The sequence below is a fragment of the Bombus huntii genome, chromosome 3, assembly GCF_024542735.1.
Source record: "Bombus huntii isolate Logan2020A chromosome 3, iyBomHunt1.1, whole genome shotgun sequence".
NCBI classification, from domain to species: domain Eukaryota; kingdom Metazoa; phylum Arthropoda; class Insecta; order Hymenoptera; family Apidae; genus Bombus; species Bombus huntii.
This window is the reverse complement of record NC_066240.1, coordinates 9,133,826-9,155,338: the sequence shown is the minus strand read 5'-3', so window position 1 is coordinate 9,155,338 and position 21,513 is coordinate 9,133,826. Positions and strand designations below refer to the sequence as shown.

The window sequence follows — 21,513 nt, the reverse complement described above, 5'->3', positions numbered from 1 at the left end:
TCCTTTTTATAGCCACAATATTTAAAAAAACAGAATTTAATAAATACAAATATAAAAAAAAAATTGCAAATGAAATGTTGCATTAACGTTAGTCTTTAACGAATGAATCAAAATTTCCATCCAATAAACAGGGTCCAAAAAAATGGAATTTCTTACAGTACTTTGAATCAGAAGATAAACCAGTGTGTTTAATAAAATTTCACAATACGTCTTGCAAACTATACCTGTTCAATCAGCGGATACATTCCATGAAAAGGCAAATTGATTCTTGTCACTGACTACCGATTGAAACTTTCAATAGGACCGATTAAAGCGATTCGGAGATAGTTGGAAACACGAGTTTCAGTAAATTTTCATCCATTGACTAGGTTCTTCAAGGCACTGGAACGGACTGAAACGGGTGCGTTTCAAGTACTCCAATGAAGGGTCTCTTCAGTGGTCGTACAATGAGCCACAATTGTCGCTAACCCTCTAACTTAGTTAATCCTTGAGAGCGACCGACCGGACGAGATGCACTTATGGACCCGAATGTTTCCTCGAGTGAGACGCAAAATCGTTTCAGAGAACAGCACGATCTTGACCAGCTCCTCTTATGGACAAATCTTCAAGGATCAATTAACAGGAAGCCTACACGTCATACTGGATAAAGAAATAAACTTGAGAGATTATGTTATAATGGAAGTAATCACAAAAGACTCTGATATAAATATAGAATTAATTCAACAAAATTCACTATCTACTTATGTAATTATTATATTGTATTATTATATTATTATAGTTTGTATAGATTGTATTAAAAATTCGACTACTATTCACGGTAGAAATATGTAAGATTGAAATATGAAAATTCGAATGTCACAAGGGTTAATAGGGAAAAACGAGCCCACGAGAGTTATTGACAAAGTAAGTTATGGCAAGATACTTTCTTTCGAAAGTAAGAATCGAATCTTTTTGTTCTTGTGAAACATTCTTGCCAAACTTTGTAACGGGCAGAATGTGTTTATAACGTTGGAAAGGAAACGCTTGTGGTTTCGCGCTTATATATTTATCAACTTACAAAGGAAGTTTCTGAAACTTGGCTCCTCGTTTTATAGTTATCTCGTGCGAAATTGTATCTTGCGTAACAAATCTTGTGTAAAAATTGAACAACATGAAAATGAAATGGAATATGAAATTAATATCGACGAGTGTTGAACAAAATGGAGAAGAACGATAACAATTGATATCAGAGCTTTCGTAGAGATTCCAGCAATAGTTAAAAAGTTTAGATGGCTTTAAAGTTTAATCGCTTGTACCTAAAGTTAGCAACCTAGAATCGCATACTTCCTAGTTGACGCGAAAAATTAATAGCTCTCGTGCTGGTCACACGAATGTTGTTCTTCGCCATTTTGACGTCTTACAGCTCAACTTTCGGCGATTCTAGCCGCACACGTGCGTGGATTGTTCAATTAAACGACTTCGCTTTCACGATGGAGAAAACAGTTTGATCAAATTGCTCGAATATATCATCCATAACAAATGGAAGATGCAATCAAGTGTTATGTTTGTAAAATATTCCGTGTTTACTATTATAAGGAATTCGTTACATTTTTCCAAATCACGAAAATTTATCACGCGGAATAAATTGTATAACTCGATTAATTACAAAATGTGACCAAAGTGAAGTTTTCGCGACTGACATGAAATACGAGACGAAATCCAAATTCTTAGTACCTTGATCTATATCACCGTGATTTTCAATCCGTTATTATTCGAGTTGCATCTCTTGGAAGAAAAAGCTTACGTCATCCTCAATTCTATCTATAATTCTCTAGAATTATATCCCGTACCTCTCCCGGGAATGAAGATTCAAATTGCAATCCATTGACGTACCTCAGCCTCTTGCCAGCTGAAAATTTTCTCCACTTTTTTTTCTACAACCCTCAACGGTGAGAATCGAGCCGAATCGATCGTCACTCGTGACGTAAAACGAAGAAGAATCGTTCTGATCGCAATAAGGGGAAGGGGAGGGGGGACGTCAATTGAACTATACGAGAATAGACGAATTTATGATCGGAAGTTTGATACTGCGTCATATTATTCGCCTAATTTTAGACCTGAGTACAAAGGCCATGAAAAGCTGTCTGCAGAATATGTGTACAAATTCAGACGGTGCGGAAGAGCGGAGAATTTAGAACGAGTCTCGATACGTTGCATCAGTCACGTATACTACGTGCCGTAGGAGAAGGTTGGAGAATACTGAAAGAAAAAGGCAGCAATTGATCATGTGCGCGTAAGAGACTGATGGAAATCGTCGATAAAAGGCGTGCCGAGAAACAATGTCGGAGGAAAAGCTTCCTTTCTGGTCGATAAGACGAGCACAAGGTGAACTCGTGAACTTAGCTTCGTTCTTCTTTTTTCGCTCGTCAATAACTGAATGCAATATGAGATAAAGTTGCGTAGACTCTATTGTAGAGAATAGAAGTCGAAATAGAGTGACGATCTTAACGAATAATTGGCCATTCGCTATACATCGTGAAATTATATAACATAAAGACGGACAATTTTTCTGTTGAGTCAAGTAAAATTATTGAAGACGGTCAAACGAAATTTCTATAGATTATGTGCAATGTCAGCTGAAAATTATTCAGGACAGAATGGTTAGATCTTCCTAACAGCGGCTAACGCAAAATCGAGCCTCGTTCAATTATCATACAGAAATATGTTTCACTTAAAATATTGTTTTTTTTCTCTTAAATATCCCTGTTAGCTTTCTTTTTTGATGTTTGAGTATACGTAGGATAATGACGTAATCAACATCATTACAGATACGATCATGTTTTGTCCGAATACAAACACGTTCATGTAATTCTGTGTGATAATGTTCATCGCAGATCTTGTATACGGTATAAATAATGTGATTAATATGACCGCTACATGGACTTTGTTAACGTGCGAGCATGTCAACTTCGAAAGCGGCGTTCAGCGGCTTAATGAAGCGAAACAAACTGATGCAACATTTCTCATTTTCGTTACTTGCAAGCGATGATCGCTGAAAGAAATGACTGTTCTCCGTCAGATTATTTGATTTTACCAACTATTTCTCCGTCTATCTCGCTTGATTTTTTGATATCAATGTCAACAAGTTAAAACCAGTTATTCGATTCAAGGTGTTCCAATAATTTGTCTTTCCCGTGTCACTTAAAAAGAAGATTATTCTAGATGAGTGTAAGAATGATTTGTATATGTCTCTGATTATATCTACAATAATCTACTATCAATCAATGGAAAAACAAACCGTTATATAACTAACAGATAAAGAATGAGATTCTCAGTTGATTTTTCGAACAATACGGTTGGTAGACCAATTTTTCAATTAAATTGTTAATGAATAACGTTGTGCACTGTACTGACAAATCACAAAATAAAATTAGATACCTCGTCATCGTTCGTTTGAAGATATAAATCTATATGATGATGATATAAATTGATATAATTGATGATATACATCTATTAACCGGGCCATTCTTTAATCAGAAAATCCTATAATTACGAAATTTAAGGTTAATAGAAACAAATCAGTTTCAGATAGATCGATTTCTTCTAAATATACATACGACGTAATTTAGTTTATACAGAAATGTAATAATACGCTGAAAAGTTTCTATGAATAAAGGAATCATTATTATTATATTCAAAAAATTAAAAATCCTAGTAATCAGATAACTGGTTTTTCCCGGTTAACCCATTAAAAGCTAGCAATGTTGTTACTTTCGACGAATGGTCGCAGTTATAAATGAGATTTAACGCACAGTATCTCCAGGACACTCACTTATTAAATTCCTGAAGGTGTCTGCGAATATTCGTATCATGGTGAAGCAATCGGCAAGAAGCTCGTTCGTCGATCCCCTCTTATACCCGAATTCGTGTATGGCCGCGCGCTGTCAGCTGCTAGACACCACCATAACGCGTTCCTGTACGACACTTTGGTTAAACGGATAGCTCCTGCTCACTCTTCGAACTGTACTACTATAGTATCAGTGAGCTCGTGTTTAAACCACTCTGGCTTGGAGTCTTTCCCCAAAGCCTCTCCTCTCTCCTGTCTCTGTCTTTTATTTCACGATCTCTCTCTTTCTCTATATTTTTCCCCTATTTTTCCTTCTTGTCGCTATATATTTATTTCTATTTTATATATATCACAGTTTCCTATCGCTCTTAAAAAATGATGGGTCGTGTCAAACGACTGTCTATTAAATTATTTTTATTTTTATCACACTCGGAACACGATCACAATCGGTAGTAAATTACCGTTTATCATTCAATTATTTTACTGTTCACTCTATGTAAAATCACGAATTTACGAATGTTTCAAGGAGTCTGAACGGAAGACTTCCGGTGTTCCCAATCGATCAAGTCATTTTAAGTCGACTGGGTAAACAGGAAATTCATAGGTAAGCAACGAACCTAGTCGATATCGAAGATCGATTCCTTCGGAACAGTTAGTCGCTCAGGAGGCCAAGTTTCATTCCGCCCGCGCCACGCACGGCGACACTCGAGACTTCTCAAATAAGATAAATAATTCGAGATGTAACTTCTCCGTTAAATGAATTACATACTTCGAGGAGGCGGTGTATTTACTTTAGTTTGTTCTTTTCCTTATATACGAATGAGTAACAACACCGGTTATAACACTTCTCTTTATAACACGACTTCTTGATTATTTTTAATGGAAGCTAATGAAAGTTAAGATACCAATATCGGAGATTAGCTGTTATTTGCGATTAGTTTTCCAGAAGTTGGAAAACAACGTGAGTCGTAGAGAAAAGACACAATCGTTTCTCGCCATAGTCCCGATAAGCGGCTTGTAGAAGACGCACGGAGCAGTAGGGACAAACTGAGCAAGATCGCCGCTATTCCATCGGTTTTATTATCAGCGAGAAACGCGTGGCGTGACGGGACGGTGCGGTGCGATGCCTTCATTCGTTCACAACTACGATGCTCTTTGACCCCGGGTCGAGCTGCGAGTAGAAAAAGAAGCGGATATACATTGGAAAAAAAAAATGAACGAAGAAAATTGTACTTGTTATGCCTTATCACTTGTCTTCGTGAACCAATGCATTTTTCTTTGTATTCAGCACCCCACCATCTGACGCTACACCTCCCACCATTTTGGAACCATTTTAGAGCGTACGAAATGCGCGACCTCCTACAAGGTCCAGGAATTCTGATAGTTTTTCAATCCTATGGTTTGATCGGGGAATTATATTTATATAATAATATTAATGATAGAACAAACAGTTTCTAACGTATTTAAACGTACTGTACATAAATAATTATGATTAAAGGTATATGATGAAAATAAAACAGATGTATATAATCACATTTCAGATTTAGTTAGAGTTTCAAACAAGTTAATATTAGTTACGCTAATGGAATCTATATGTTTTTAATAACTGCAAAAAAGAAAAAATAAAACTGATAATGTTAAAGGCATTTGATAATGTTTTTATAAAACCTTAGGAATATCAATTAAGATCCAATCAAAAATATGTTTAAAGAAGCTCATCCAAGCACATTGTTTGAATTAATCAATTATAAAATAACATAACATAATTGACTGAAAAATTATAAATATGTAACTCGTACAGGGCATCAGGAACGATATACACGATCCTGAGTTAACGACGCCACATGGCCTATCCTTATCCCCTCTTTCCTGGAATACACATTCGTCAATCTTTGTATACACGAGAACTGTTTTTGGATACATCTACCGTATACATACTCTTTTCTCGTCAAGAAAACTCCAATTTTCTTTGGAATTCTTTTACACTCTGTTCCCTAAAAATCTAATAATTTCTATCAAAATCAATTTCTTAAAACAATTTTCCTTTAAAATCTTCCTATAAAATTATCTATTACCTACAATGATGTCAAGAAACGTTTCTATTTTAATCGTGAAATTAATTCGTAATATTAGTGCAATTACTTTTTTGTGTGACGATAAATTTTGTGCGATTTTTGCGGAACGTATGTTTGCCGTGTTTAAAAAGCGACCTTGTTCCGCGATAAATACGTTGCGTCAATTGGCTCGCCTGCTCGGGAAATTCGAAGGAAGAGAAAGATCGTGGTTACAGAGAAAAAGAGAGAGACAGTTATTAAAAGTCGAGTAAAAAGGAGAGATGAGCCGTGCACAACGGTGCAAGTTTTCCTTCGATTCCGTTGCACGAACCTCTCCTCTCTGTTATGTATAATACACGGTGTTTTTACGTTGTCTTTTTACGTTTACTGTGCAGCGTGTTTCTTTTTCCTCGTAACCTTGTAACGTATATATAGCATACAATGTGCACGAGCAGAAGGCATTCTGTGTCGTCATAAGAAAATTTGCAATACCTGCTTTTAATGTGTACTTGTGTGCCGTTTTTATGGTAGATCGTCCGATTAAAGTTGTCCTATTTTATTGATCTTTCCCTTTAAATTTCTCTTGGTCACGGATTCTTCCGTAAAGTACAGATTTAGATCGAATCCTGTCTGTTGTTATTCTGGATCAGATTTCCGATGTTTAATTTGCACCGAACAAAGTAAATATATCCAATGTTTTTCCAGATACTGAAAGCATGGAACGTAATTATGGCGTCCTCAAAAGTAAACGCGTTCTTTAACAGCCGCACCTTTCTCCTATTTAAACTATTTTCGTACCACGCATCAAATTCAAGGACTGATTTTCGATTGAACTCTGTTCAGCCTTAATTTACTCTCGGTAGACTCTCTGGCTCTGCTTGACGATCATCTTCAAAAATACGCCCTCAAAAATACCTTCTCTCGAAATATATTACTAGATTCGAGCAAATTATTGTTCGTGGTTTCGATTGGAATCTGATTTATCTTTAGTTAGTTCTGTTTCTATAATTTAAGAATCCCTTGAAAACTCCTTTTAATCATTGAATTCCTCTTTATATTTATTTTTCTAGTAAATATAACTTGCATTTAGTTTCGATACAATATTTTTACGAATATTTTTTATCGATTCTTAAACGGGCTGATTGAAAGTACAGGCAATTTCCTGAAACGATACCAAGCTTGGTAGAACGTTTCAGTATCAATCAAAATATTACTTGACTTTCCCCACAACTGGTTTCTTTTCTTTTCTCTTTTCGGTAACGAAACGAGAGCGTCAAAAGAGCGATAGAGATCGAAGCGGATTAAATTCGTGCCATAAACGATATTCTTCTCGGTCGAGGCAGGCTGTCCAACTCCATCAGAGTAAAGCCAGCCTAAACTAGCTGAGTAGACCGTACAAGCCGCGATTCGGTTTCTCAAACGGTTCTTTTTCTTTCCTCCGCTTGACCTGGGCTTGAATACTCTTTCACCGATAAATTAGATAGCAAAGATCACGTCGCTCCTCTTTTCCTATACAGTGTATCAAGCCCTCCAAGTGAATTCTCTTTTCCTGGCGCGTTCGATCCGAGATGCAATATATTCGATATATCGAATAGAAGAAACCGAAGCCAGGCTTCGAACGAAGCTATATAACCAATCGGAGTGACACACACACCGTGGGCCTTTGAACCGGCTTGTTTTATTCCATCGACTTCCCTTCGAATTGCGAGAAACTCTCCGTCGTCCAGAAACGCGACGGGCAGGATTCCGTGCTGATCTCCCTTGGAATCGGACGTCCAGAGCGTCTGTTTCTTTTTTCCTCACGATATCGCGCGTGCGTCGTTGAGCGTAATCGCGAGGCGTGCGTACGTAAACGTGAAAGACGGTGACACGAGCTCTCCATTGATAAAAAGCAAGAGGCGATAAGACGGCAAGAGTCGCGTGGTTCTACTATCAGAAACTCCGACGACGACTGGACACGAACCTTCCCTACTTCAGAGAAACCTCATCGTGGTGAGGGTAGAGAGATAGAGATAGAAACACTAGTGAGCCTGGTGGGGGAATAAACAGGGGCAACCGTTATCCCCACCACGATATTCCTTTCCTACCACCACCCACGCGAATTCTGTTCAGGATGAAACAAGCTGTCCTCTTTCAATTCGATCACCTTTCCTATCACGACCATTGCATGACGTTCCTTCGATATTACTTCTTTTTTATGATTGAGCTGCATAACCTGGCGTTTCTTTTCTGTTCAATAATTCCTTTATTTGTACATATACATTTCTTAGTATTTCTATATTGGGGATTTCTATTGGATTTTCAGAAAATTTTGTTTTGGATTATTAAGTTATTTTTTTGTAAGTCTTTCCTAGAATTTATGTAAATATTGCAGTTAAATCATTTCTGACAAAATGCATATATCGGAAAACATAAATGAGATTCTATTTATAATTTATTGCGCGCTCGTTAAGTCAGCTGGTTAAACTTTGAAACGCGAACTGTAGAAAATAATTTGTATGTATTATACTAGCGTGGTATCAAGCGTTAGTTGACGCCTCATCCATATTAATTACGTTAATGTCTGTTCAAAATTCTAGATCGCCTGAAAGCATATCATATTTCCATTCGTTATTAATTTTGTAATGCTCTTTACTACTATTAATAGTTATAAATAAAAAATATTTATAATTACATATCGATTACAAAACAACTGAGATATTTTTCATTACATAATCTTTCTCTTTATTTTCTAAATCATCAAATGTATTTTATTTTGGATCCAAACAAACCATTGATTACAATTAAGGATCTAAAGTTGCATAAACTGAATTAATAGATCTTCCAATTCGCCTTTTCGAAGTTCAATTTAGTCTCAGCTGCTGAGTGAACATGTGCAACCCAATGTTTTATTTTGTCGATTCTAAAATTATCTCCGCGTGGAAGGAGACAGAGGTAGTGGGGAGGCGATAGGGGTGATCACCCCTTCCACTTTCATCGCTGTCTTCCCCTACTCTTCGTTCTTCCCCACCAGCACGACGAGTACGACTGCCACCTTTTCACGTTTCACGTTCGTGTAACCACACTACTAACCAAAACTGCATATACCTTAAATTATGCATTCGTTTGGAATGTATGCAGATGTGATACACGTGAACGTGTGTCCGTATAGCTGTATCGCAGGAAATTTCGAAAGTTCTTTCTCTTGCCGGAACGATATAGGCAGCGGAAAATTGACACGCTGACTGTTTGCGCGGGAATATACCGATAATTTGAATTGATTTTTAGAACCTAATTAAAATACTCGATTATTTCGTAAATGAAATACTAATATCAATATATCTTTCCGTTCTACCTCTGAGTTAGAATATATATTTCTGGAATTCATTGCCAAAATGGAAAGAGAACGTACTCATCAGCATATGACCTGGAGAAGCAAATCTATAGACAATACACTCATTGTCTTTCGACTAGAAGGTTTTTTCTTTCAAATTCTACCAAAAATAGTAGGCATTTTAATTTCTATCCCAGCAACTCGCCTCGAGCGAGTTTCAAATACAAACGTACGCGATACTAAACTACTTAGCTATTATCCTTCCATTTCTTTTCTCCGATCTATAGAATCCTCATTAATGGCCTTCCATGAATGCTTTCACTGTTCTAACAAAAAAAAGGAGATCGATTCTACTGCTAACAATCTTCTCCTTGGAAATTCAATCACCGTTACGGTATACAAGCCACTTGGCCTCGTTCTATTGCTTTTAAATTCCAAGTTTCTCGTATAAGAAAGGTAATAATCTCGCGGGCATTTTCTTACGGTTGGTAAAAGCCTGCGCGCGAAAATTTTTCGATATTCTCACGAGAGGAAACTCCTTCCGGGCCCGACGAAGTTATTATCGACGTGAATGGAGGGCCGCACAAAAGAACATTGGACAGACACATTCTTCCCGATCTCCTTTGTTCGAGAGCCGTGAAAAGCTACCGAAAAGGTTCAGGCAATCTTTTTTTACACGCAGAACTTTTCTTTTGGCTCGCAGCTGTTCAACAGCGAACTTGTTCTCATTCAGCGGCGACCAGCCGAATTAACGGTAGTGTATCGTCACTGAGATCGGTCGATTTTCGGGAGGAAGCCGTGTCGGGTCGATAACGCGTGCGCCAATCACGCGATTACGAAAAGTTTCAGATAGAAGGTAAATATCAATGTTTATACAACCGTTAGTGTTGATGATAAAAGGCTAGATCAGATTGAAGTCCTTTTTCGTTTTATAAAAAGTTATGTCAGGAATAAAATATTTAAATCCGAGAAATTTAGGGTTTAGACAATTTGGATAATTAGTAAAAATGAAAATCTAGAATTTTAGATCTGAAATTCTGAGAATTTAGGAACTAGTATAAAATCAAATTTTATTTTTAACTAAGTTTAGATAAATTGATATAAATACATCACTGTGATTTTCAACTCGTTATTTTATCTATAAAACGAAGAATGGATGAACATACATAATTATTTAATAGAGAATTCCATATTTCTACAAGTATGTGTAATACGATTCTCAAATTTATGACGACGTCAGCAGAAGTGTAAATTTGAAGAGGTTTACTCGAGAATAAGGAGGTGTCCCGTCAGCGAGAGAACATGAGGGTAATAATTAATAATCCGCTGAACGCATCACGTTTTAAAGACCCGGTTGGCAGCGTGAAGAAAGACCTGGGGTGCCGTTAATTAATTCACATTTCCGCTCGGCTACGAAAGTTCGGGCGGAAGATGGATCTGATCCCGCGTATACATATAGCATCTTTTATTCACTCGAACGCGAAATTTTAGTTTGCTGTCAATCGCGAGAAACGAAAATAGGAAAATAAAAACGATAGCAAAGAAATACGGATAGGTCTTTGGACGTTGATTTATTGTGTCGGAGTGTGCTTTATCATTGGGTTTATGTTTTTCGTTCGTAACTCGCGGTTTCCGGGAAACGATAAATAATTTCCACAAAATACGCCATTAAACAAAGTTAAAAAAAACACGATAAAAGGTATCCTATTCTATAAAAGTTTACTAAAAAATTACCTGCTAGTGTTGAAATGACGTAAAAATGGTTGAATGCGTGTTACTCTCTTCTTCGTTGTCGTTTCGCAAATATCAGTGTTTCCAGATCGATATCACTGGTCAATCGAGCAACGATGAATTGAGTGAAAATATAATTCGACCGAAAAACACGATCGAGTTTGTTCGCACAGGAAATTGGTTTTCAAGCGATTTTTTCGAGGAGACACGTGGCGTCGAGACGACTGGCGTCGTTACGTGCGCGACGCTACCGATGTATGGTGCCTTCACGAATACTTCTCCGCCCTAAGATTCTTTCCCTCCGTCTTTTTCTTTCTTCCCGCCCCGTCTCCCGCGCACCGTCAACCCCTCTTCCTATGTCCCCGCCGTTCACCACGATATCCCCCACCACAAGCTTCACCTTTCGAAAGCAATGGGCAGCCATGGGTTCCCGGGAGGCCCGTGAGGGACGTAGCTAGCGATTCGAGCGCCATGACCGCCATAAATTGTTCATATTTTTTTTTACGAACGCATTAACATCGGCTTACTGTTTGGTCAATAGTGGATATTGGTAAATGGAAGGTGATTCGATATTTTCTCAGAGTTATGTTGGAATTGGTTTACAGTTTACATAGCTTAAACTGTTATGAAAAGTATACACAAAATTGTTGTCGATCTTATCCTACATGTTTTTCTTTTAACTAATAATTTAGTGGAATTAGTTGTAACATATATATATATATATAATTATGAGAAATTTGTAAATAATTCTCTAGTGGCTTTTTAGGTCGACGTCCTGATTAAATTCTGATATTAATTAAGATGTGTTACTAGGGGATGATTCAACTTCCATGAACCATAATATAATATTAAACTCTTAAATTATGCAATATATAGAAATTATTTGCATATAGTTAGCTAGATGTATCGCATTAATTTCCTAAGTTAACGGTATGCTACATGCAAGCAAAGATACGTTGATAAAAAGGGAATCGCGGTTACCTATGCAACTCGGCATGTTGATGACACTCTCATTCCACTTGCCGTTCTTGCACTCCAGTATCCTTGTTCTTTCTTTGCTGTCAGGGAATACGGTGCCGAATTTGCACAAAAAGGTTTTCGTAGTCAAAGTACCATTCAATACGTAACTTCCGTTGGGTGCTGAGACATCTGGACAGGCTAGCACTAAAACATTTATTATCACCAATCTATAGAGTTGCTGTCTCTAGTCATCGTGTCAAATGATAATTAATTGATATGTTAACATCTTGACGACTATGTTTTATGATTTTAATCATTTACTGTTATTGTATTTATATTATTTATGTAGCTGAAAGCAAACATGGAGATTATACTCTATACAACATTGCTATAGTAATTGACAACGGATGAGCGTAAAATTATACGATGCAAGTAAATATTTACAGACAGTAAATAATACATTTTAATGAAGGACTCTGTATTTAGAATCTCGATAATATGTATGATAATATAAATCATATTAAAATATAGTACTTAATGAAAAACAAAGATTAGTCAAGCAAAACGCGAAGGTAGCCAGACGCGTGTTAACAACTAGACTCGTCAATATTATTTCTGGATGAGAGATTCCTTGCGTAATTGTGAACGTTTATGCGTATCGCGTTCCATCCTTCTCAGAGAGGTTTGATTTCAAGCAAAAAGAAAATAGATAAAAGAAGCACATTACCGTTGTGCTCATAAGGTTAGACCGACCTTGATATTGCAAGAAGAATCCTCGTGCCGTGTATAGCTTCTTCGTGGCGACAAGGTCGAGGGTAACTACATTCGAATTTGAGATGACCTTGACACCAGCCGCGGTACCGCAATTCTCGAACAACGTTTTTCCTTTTTCCCGCACCCTTAGAATGTCTACGCAACTTCCATCCGATTCAGGCTCTGAAACAGTTAGAACATTTTATTGCTCATATTTTTCACCATTCTTTATCCAAATACAAGCTTATATTTTTAATTATCTTCTTTCGTTATTCATATTATAAAAAATATTGCAATAACATTGTGCAGTACAATACATAATAATTTAACGGAAATAATTTTTTCACAGTTCTTCTTTCAGTTTCAATCCCTAATCTAAATTTGAAATTTAGCTTCTTCATACGAATCCCAAATAAAACAGAAAAGAAGATTAAAAGATTAAATTTCACAGATATAAAGCTTATATCTCAAGCACGTATTTTGATCTTCTTAAATGCCGATTAAATACTAATGCGTTCTCGAAGCTCGTTTATTTCCCTTGGCAAAATATATCGTCACAGCTCGTGATTTCGTAATCAATTCCATACAAGATCCATATGAGTTAATCGGAGGGTCAGAAGAGTAGCGAGGGAAGCTCATTGGGATCGATACTCACCCCGGATATTCAGGTCGTGAAGCGTCAGGACTATCCTGTGCCCAGGAGCCGACCTGAAGGTCCAGCCGCACGTATTTTCACCGAGGTAGTAAAGCGGATAACCCGGTGAATTTATGAAACCACCCTCGCCAGGGACCACCTTCAGCTCCTCGTTGCAATATTTCTTCACGGCAGCCTCTGAAACAACCGCCAAAAATCGTATAAATTCAAGCTGATATATCTAAAGAATAAAAGAAAAACTGAACAACATACTGTCGATGTATGTACAACCATATATATTCCTTTTTTACGATTTAGCTGTTTCACCGAGGGTGGAAAGAAAATTAAGTTTCTTCCCTAATATATGAACGAGGAAGGAAAGCTTTAACACGAGGAAACCCTACTTTCTCCCATTCGATTCGACTCAATTGAATTGCCAGCCACCAACCATCAAGCTTCTGGGAGCATTGTTAGTTATAGAGACACGAAATGACGACACTTTTACCGGCAGAAGGACGCGGATCAACATCTGCATTCGTTTCGGTCCATTTGTCGATTTTGAGTGTGACTCTGGCCACCATTGTGCGACGTTCGGTCTGACCGAGGGTGTCCTTGCCCCACTTTTCAACGGAGGGGCGAACCGACCGGAGAATATCTACACCTGGAGGGGGTTGATACCGGTTGTAGGGCGTCGAAGGGGTGGCCTGGCCCTTCCCACCTTTCCCACCGTGAAGAAGGTGCTCGTTGTCTCGTAATTTCGTTCTTTTCGAGCTTTTATTCTTTCGAAAGGGTAAAATTGCTGTTTTATCGAACTAGAAGTTTCACGTCTTCGCGTTGAAGATGTGAATTACGTGACATGTATTTTTGACATGGAGTTTAGTTTTTATAATCAGCGTTTCTGTCGTGAATTGTGATTTTATAAGCAGTAATTTTTTTACTGTTGTACTGTAGTAGTGTTAGTGTAGTAATAGAGACGAAGCGCGTATATTATTCTTTGTGTGTTAGGAGTAATTTATGACGCAGAAACACGACCGTGTAACTTTATCTTTCGATCATGAAACCATAGATTCTTTTGTAACACAGTCAATGTGCAGCTTATTTATCTTCCAATTTTTTCTCTTGCAAGTGATAGTCCACATCTGCATCAGCTGCTATAATAGGTCATTAGAAATTCGTTGACGGTTGAAAATAGTTTATTTATAGTAGTTTGTTTATAACTTCTTTATCATATTAAGAGTAATAGTGGAGAATTTGTTGCAGTGTAGGATAAAATGGTTCACAGTAATTTTGACAATATATGCAACAGTATATAAGTGATGCAAAGAATATTTAATTTACCCCATAACTAAAGGCTACGTTTCCAGGTGTATTTGATTCTGATATAAAAAATTCTAGTTTTTCATTTTTAATAATTGTTGATGCTTTTACCGTATATAATACTATTGTAGCTAATCGTGGAAGGATCGTTATAAAGTTGAAGTAGAAAGCTGGTACGATTGAAAAGGTGCTCAACGACTGTAATTCGCGAGGGATACAAGGACCTTCGTTTTGTACTCAATGATCCTTTTTCGCGTATATTACGAACTCAGGGTACGCGCAGTTGCATAGAAACGTGGGATTAGCGTGTCCTTCAGGAATTTCTACCTTTTGTCGCGCGCCACATACCATTCATTATGAGACGTTGTCATGTTCCAAGCGGATTGTTGGCTATTATGAAACTTTTGGGCGAAAGTTTTAATCTTTTGAAATCGAAGGTTGGAATTGCATTGAATGCATCACGTGTTCTGTATAAGTCTCGGAATGTTTTAGAAAATTATAGGAAACGGTATGCGACGTTGAAAAGAAATAAAAGGGAAATTTATTTTAGCACGAATTTTATTTATTGACAAGTTTTATGTGACCTTGAAGAAAAGGAAAATTTGTTTACATACGTAACTTTTGGTGATACAAAAATGAGAAAATTGAGAAACTTTTACTCGGATAAGCAGAATATTTTCTTATTATAAATGACTTAGAAATTAATTTTCACGAAGTTCGTGGATAACAAATGGTTTTGAAAGATACAAAAAAATGAACGTATCGTACGTGACATAGCATTCATTCTTTAGCTTCCATCTAAAGATGGTATATTTTTCTGGATTATCAAGATTGAAGATTATCGATTGAACGTGACTGACAATCGATTGTCTATGTTCTATGAGCAGGAAGGTAATATACACGTGAGAAACAGAAACCGGAATGCAGGTGCTTCCTGCTTCTCGTGCGATATGTTCTATAGAGCTATTCAGAGCGTGGAGATATTACATATTACTTTGAAAGGATTATTGCTTTGTTCATGCCTATGTATGTGTTAATTTAATTTTTGGAAGTACTTACCAGGAATGCACGCGTACTTTAACTGCAAAGTGGCAGGATTCCAGTAAACAGCACCTGGTTGTTCGGTGGTGAGGTTGTAACGACAATGTTTTTGTCCGGAACATCTAAAGTATGAAAACAAAAATCTTTCGTTAAAAAATATATTTCGTCTAAGCATACGTTCATGTCTGAACTCTTCGGATTACGAATTCAAGATCTGAAATTTCAAATTAAAATTTTTTTCAAATTCTCAAATTTGTATTCCTTATTTCAACTTTAGAAATATTCAAATCCCAAATTCTATATTAAAATTTCTCTTTTCTTCTTGTAGTATTTTCTTGCTGTAATAATATCCGGAGAAATGCACCGAATTTATCAAATGTTGTCGCGGATCAACGGATCAGGAAGTTCAATTTCGCAATTTCAAACACGCATGCCAATAAATATCCGTACTGCAAACGGCGCAGCGCAGATTGTATCGATTTCTCGGTGCAGTGTCGTCTATTAAATAAGCGACGTCGGTCATTAGGGGGTGTGTACCGGGTGTCAAAAGCGCGAGCAGCCTGCGTTTGACCGGACAAAGGAGAAATCGCGATTGTTTTCAGATCGAGATGATTGTTGCGCAGGGGATCGAAAGCGGCCTGGCTGCATAAAACAATGGCCATATAGGGTCGATTCTCACCCCTTTTACCCTTGGAGGTGATTTACCCTCTCTTTTTGTCGATTTTATCGCTTCGCTCCCCTTTGCCGGAAATAAAAGGGAAATAACGTTTCATGCGCCACCCACGCGAGGAATCCCTTTGAATTTTTCAGCGTTGCTAACCTTTTCGGCTCGCGACTCTTTCATCGTCACGTTTTCGATATCAAAATGAGTTTGAAACGCGTTCACTCGAAATGAGTGATATTTCATTCTAAAGTAAAACGTTTTATAGTGCGATGCTTGACAGATTTTTCATGAAAATAGCAGAGAAATTTGTGACTGTGTATTCAAGCGTTTTTTAAGTGTCCGATGAATGGTCCCATACTGGGAGTTTCTCTAATTGTAAAAGAACGTTCTTTAAATTATTTGAAATGTTTACATATTCGTTCAAAATGGCACTTCTGCAATGAAATAAGCAGTGACAAAATCAGTTGGCGAACGAGAAGACGCCGGAAACTCGAACCTAAAGAGGAAGAGAGGGTAGTATGCTCCCTCTAGTTCGTGGCTGCAACCCCTTATTTACAAAGTTCATCGAGCTGTGCTCCTGACGCGCGATGTACTCTCCTGGAAACGATTTCTCCTTCGTCGGGCATCGAACGTCGCTCAAAAGGCAATTAAAACTTCACGTACGCTTTGCTGGCGCACATCAAACGGCAATTTTGCGTGCCGAGATTTCGTTCCACCCTTGAAAACACGCTTCCCTCGTGGCACATACGATTACAAAGAAGAAAATTTCAAGGAGAGAGAGAGAGAGAGAGGGGGGGGGGAGCAGAGGAAGAAAAAAAACTGTTTCTTGCAAAAGTAGAGTGGAGACCTGTCTAAGTCTGCTGTTACTTCTGGCGGGTCTTTGCATACGAAAATACCTGCTTCTCTCAATCATATGAATTGAATTTATACTTCTACCTGGAGAAAAATTGTTTCTATAGCTACTCTGTATTTACGTGGCAGGAATGACTTGCTAGTTCTGTGGTTTACAGTCCAGTAACCTAACCCAAACCGAATATTCTTTGCTCCTTCCTTTCTTTGCGGATGCCTAGTGGGTGACTCGTATTACCGGAGACGGTTATATTGTATGGAAATGCGATGAAAAGCGAAAGCAGTGGCTTGTAGTGAACCCACAAAACTTCAGAATACACGATCTCGAGCTACATCGATCAATGTTGATACCGAGAAATCAGGAATTTATTTCTCCTCCACCTTCACTCGTTTACTTTATTTCCTCATAATTAAACTACGTTGTGTAAATAAATTTATATCCTTACGGATATAGTTAAAGAAATAGTCATAATTCAAAATGTTCAAAGATGCAATACGAATTCTTTCGGATCTTCTTGAATACTTTCGTCCATTAGAAAACCGTGTAAATACGTAAATAAGGGTATCACAAAAACATATACAGAGTAAAAGTTAATTTACACATAACAAACTACATGACATACCTCCTGTTCAATGACTGCCTAATATCTACCACCCTGAATTGTTCATCCTCAATATCATCGATATAATTTCCCTTCAGCTCTTTCTTCTTGAACGACATACTGCTACCTCGAGTCCTGTACACTTTCTTCTCCATCAACTTCTGCACATCGTATCCGCAAGCGTGCGTAAGATTCGACAGATACTCCGCTTCCAGGACGAAGATGAACGCCTTGAGAGACCTGCAGGTCAGTCGAACAGCACCATGCGAGCAATAATCTTCCTGGACCACTTCCATGTAACCACCCGCTAACCTGACGCCTGTCAGAGTCTTGGCGAATGGCGTGTGTGTGCTCGCGAGTAAACTTTTCGTCAACGAGCATCTCGTCACCGTCATCAACAGCAACAGAAGATTCGTCAGGGTCGTTGCTCCTGGCGCCATGGCCGTTGATCATCACAGAGGTCGAAGTAGTCCTCCTTCACTCTCGAGATGATCTTAAAATTAGCCTCCTCGAGACGGCGAAGGAATCAAGTGCGTCGATAACGTGGACCAATTTCCTTCTGTTTCTTGTTTCTGCCTCTGATATGACCAGCCAGCGGCTCTTTTGCTCCTCGAAACCGCGCTCGGACACTCGAGGACCACTTTATGGCTCGGGTCAACGACACTCTTTTCTGTTTTCTTTCCGTCGAGCCTGTGAGAAACATAGAACAAAGTGTGAAGGGTGTGGGAAGAAGCTTTAGGGCGGAATGTAGGCTGAATTCTGGTGAAACGAGGCTCTAGAGAATGTTACATAGAAGTGGTGCAGAGATAAATAGTAGCAAGTAGTTTTTTTACCCTGAGAAATTCTTATTCCTCTTTGCAAATTCTGTGAACCTCTTTTGACACTGTACAGGGTATCCCAGAATTAAATGACATCTTTTCTCGTAGTCGTTTGCGACAGAATGTAAATTAGTTACAAAATTACAAATAGAAAAACCTAGGACGATCGTTTATCAGTCGTAATTCACTCTTAAAAGCAAATTTTATCCGTCATAAACAAGTTAATGTCTATATATTTTTGAGTAATGGTATATATTCTGCTCATTGTTTCTCTTTTTTTCAACAAAATGAGAGATAATGATCTTTCTTTGACTTTAATAAATCCGTTCCCGGCTACGTTAAATTAATTAACCTACTCGCATCTACCATCTGTACAAATATGTCCAATTCTGTATCACATAAAAAAAAGTTCTTTCTAATCTTCTAAATCTTATCCACAAGTTATACATTAATCTCCATAAGCTACACACTGCTCTATCTACAATCCTCACTACTCTTATCGTAAAAGTAAGATTGATTTACAAGTAGAACTTACTAGTAACGTCTAGAGCTGTTATTCTGTCTCCTGTTCATCGAAGCCGATAAATTTTCAAAGGATTCTCGTGGGAATGCGGCCAGTAAGTCGGATAAGTCTGGGAAGACTGAAGAGGTACGATTATTTCTCGATGAAGATCGTAGCTCTCTTTTATTTTCGGCCCCCGTGCTCGCCTCCTGGTATCTCCAGGTTTGTTGCCACAACGAAGATACACACCCTGGTGCACGATTAATCGGCCATGGCCAAGTACTAGGTTTCTACACAACGCTGTATGCTCATCGTCCAAGGACACGGATTAGGATAGTATCGGGAAAACGCGTTCGATTTTCAGTCATAAATTCTTGTACGTTTTGTTTGATATCGATCGATCGCTAAATATTTAGTATACGTATATTTCGTCTATTTTTCTAGGATTATCTTTTCCTTCTTTTCTTTAAATTTTAGAATTCTCTTAGAGAATTTTCTTCTGATTAATGTAAAATAGAAAATTTCCCCCTTGCGGTGAGATAGAAAATTCTAGTTTAGAGCAAATGTTTTTTTTTAATTTTAACATGGAAATTAGTCATTTAGGGATAAAATAGAAAATTCTGCTCAATTAAGAGATTTTCGAGAAGTTTGACTATTCTTCAAATGGCACTCTGTGTATTTGAAAAGCTGTTTGTGTGATTCAGCGAAATATTTTGAATAGCGAAGATCTGGATAATTGAAGATTGTTATATTTATGCTGTTGGTCAGTTTCGAAGTGAATGACGTTGTTTCTGTTTTATTTCGGGAACGTGCTGATGATGTTAGAATGGTTCTGGAAGACCGAACCGAATGCTCGACTATTTTTGAATTGGTACTACTCGATATCACTCTAAGCTCTTAAATCTTCTTCGAAGTAGTTCGTAAACATTCAGGAGTTCCCGTGGTAAATTCTTAGATTTTATACTCCGATGTGCATTATCAGTCTGTCAGATATTGACGGCAACGAAAGAAATCTTACTTACGATATTTATTCAAATCCTTTGGGAGTTGCTTTACAAAAATACACCGACAGATATTTTATTCGTTAAATATTTTCTTTGTTCCGTATATTTTTTGTAAGAAAATATATTAGTAATTTGCTTTCATATATTCTATAAATTCCTCTCAAAAATACGATATCCAATTCTCCAATTTCTTTTTTCTTTCTTTCTTTTTTTTTTTTTTTTTTAGTTCTTTTTGAACGAATTATTTTTGCCAATTGATTTTTATAGAATCACAACCAACTTGTTAATTATTTAAAAAATTTCCTACATACAATTTTTCAATGAACAATCGTCCAAAGGCGCAGATCGATCAATCAAAGACTGGCATCGATCTCGTTTTTCTAATTTCGATTTATCAGCCGCTGTCGACCAACATTCGCTGTTCTTTTTTCGCTATCACCAGCAGTCTTTCCATCTTAAACAAATACATTCTGCATTCACCTATTGCCAACAATTTCCCTCTTAATATCAATGAACCACATGGCGAATTATAGTTCCTGATAATGTTAAATCATCCTTCCTTTTATCCTAATCATCTCGCCGATATTGGAGTTCCTTCGAGTGGCATAAATTTTCACTACGCAATACTATCTAGCTTTGCAACAGGCAGAAGAAGTTTCCAAAGCTCTGTCGGCACGTTTCGTCGCGATAAATCAGTGCGAAAAGCTGCTGGAGCCATTCATCAAAATCCCAGTACGCTCTTTCGCTATCTCTGCCTCGCAGTCCACATGATAGTCTGCCTTCGCGCCACACCAAAGAAATTCAAAAAATCACCTTACGTATCCTCGAAACTCGCGAGAGATAAAGCAACAGCATCTGATTCATGAACACTCTTCTCACAGTTCGTTTTTTCCACTCAAAGATCACAGATGATAAACGACTCGTCTTACCGAATGTAAAAACTGGGTCTGAAAAAGGGGTGAAAAGTTCGAACGAACGCTACGACACTTAGAACTCTTCAACTTCCGCTTATTTTGTATTTTCCACATTTTATATGTTTATTTTAAATATTTTATTTTATATATTACATTTTACACATGTATTTTCCATTACACACATTCTTTATTTTCATACTTTAGTTATCCTCTGCAATGAGAAAAATCCAGTAAAAGACCGAGTTTAATTTTACACATAAATCGCAGGGTCGGTTGAAGTGAAAAAAGGAAGAAATAAAAAGTTGAAATAAGTTGATGGTGTTTGTCGTAATGAACGAGATGTTTTCGTGTTTCTATGGATAATCGAAGTCCGCCGTGCTTTCGATTTGTCGTCGATCGAGGGAAAAAACTTGGATGGCCGCGTGTAAACGAATAAAACGAACGCGGTGTTTGGCGTCTTGCCCGACACTGAAGAAACACACGCACCGAAGAGGCCCGCTCCTGCCGACCATTCGTCGTCGTGTGCTACGA

The 21,513-nt window shown here is 37.6% G+C and overlaps 1 protein-coding gene across 1 annotated transcript in view; it reads right to left on the bottom strand.

The window, feature by feature from the left end:
• Positions 1-21,513, bottom strand: part of LOC126863727 (uncharacterized) — a 31,754-nt gene extending 10,241 nt beyond the window's left edge. Inside the window, exons 1-6 of the mRNA XM_050614185.1 lie at positions 19,098-21,513; positions 17,766-18,434; positions 15,648-15,751; positions 13,293-13,469; positions 12,638-12,820; positions 11,906-12,088 (exon numbers count right to left, since the gene is read on the bottom strand). Coding sequence (XP_050470142.1) covers positions 11,906-12,088; positions 12,638-12,820; positions 13,293-13,469; positions 15,648-15,751; positions 17,766-18,184 — 1,066 coding nt within the window. The 5' untranslated portion in view covers positions 18,185-18,434; positions 19,098-21,513. The remainder of the gene's footprint in view (positions 1-11,905; positions 12,089-12,637; positions 12,821-13,292; positions 13,470-15,647; positions 15,752-17,765; positions 18,435-19,097) is intronic.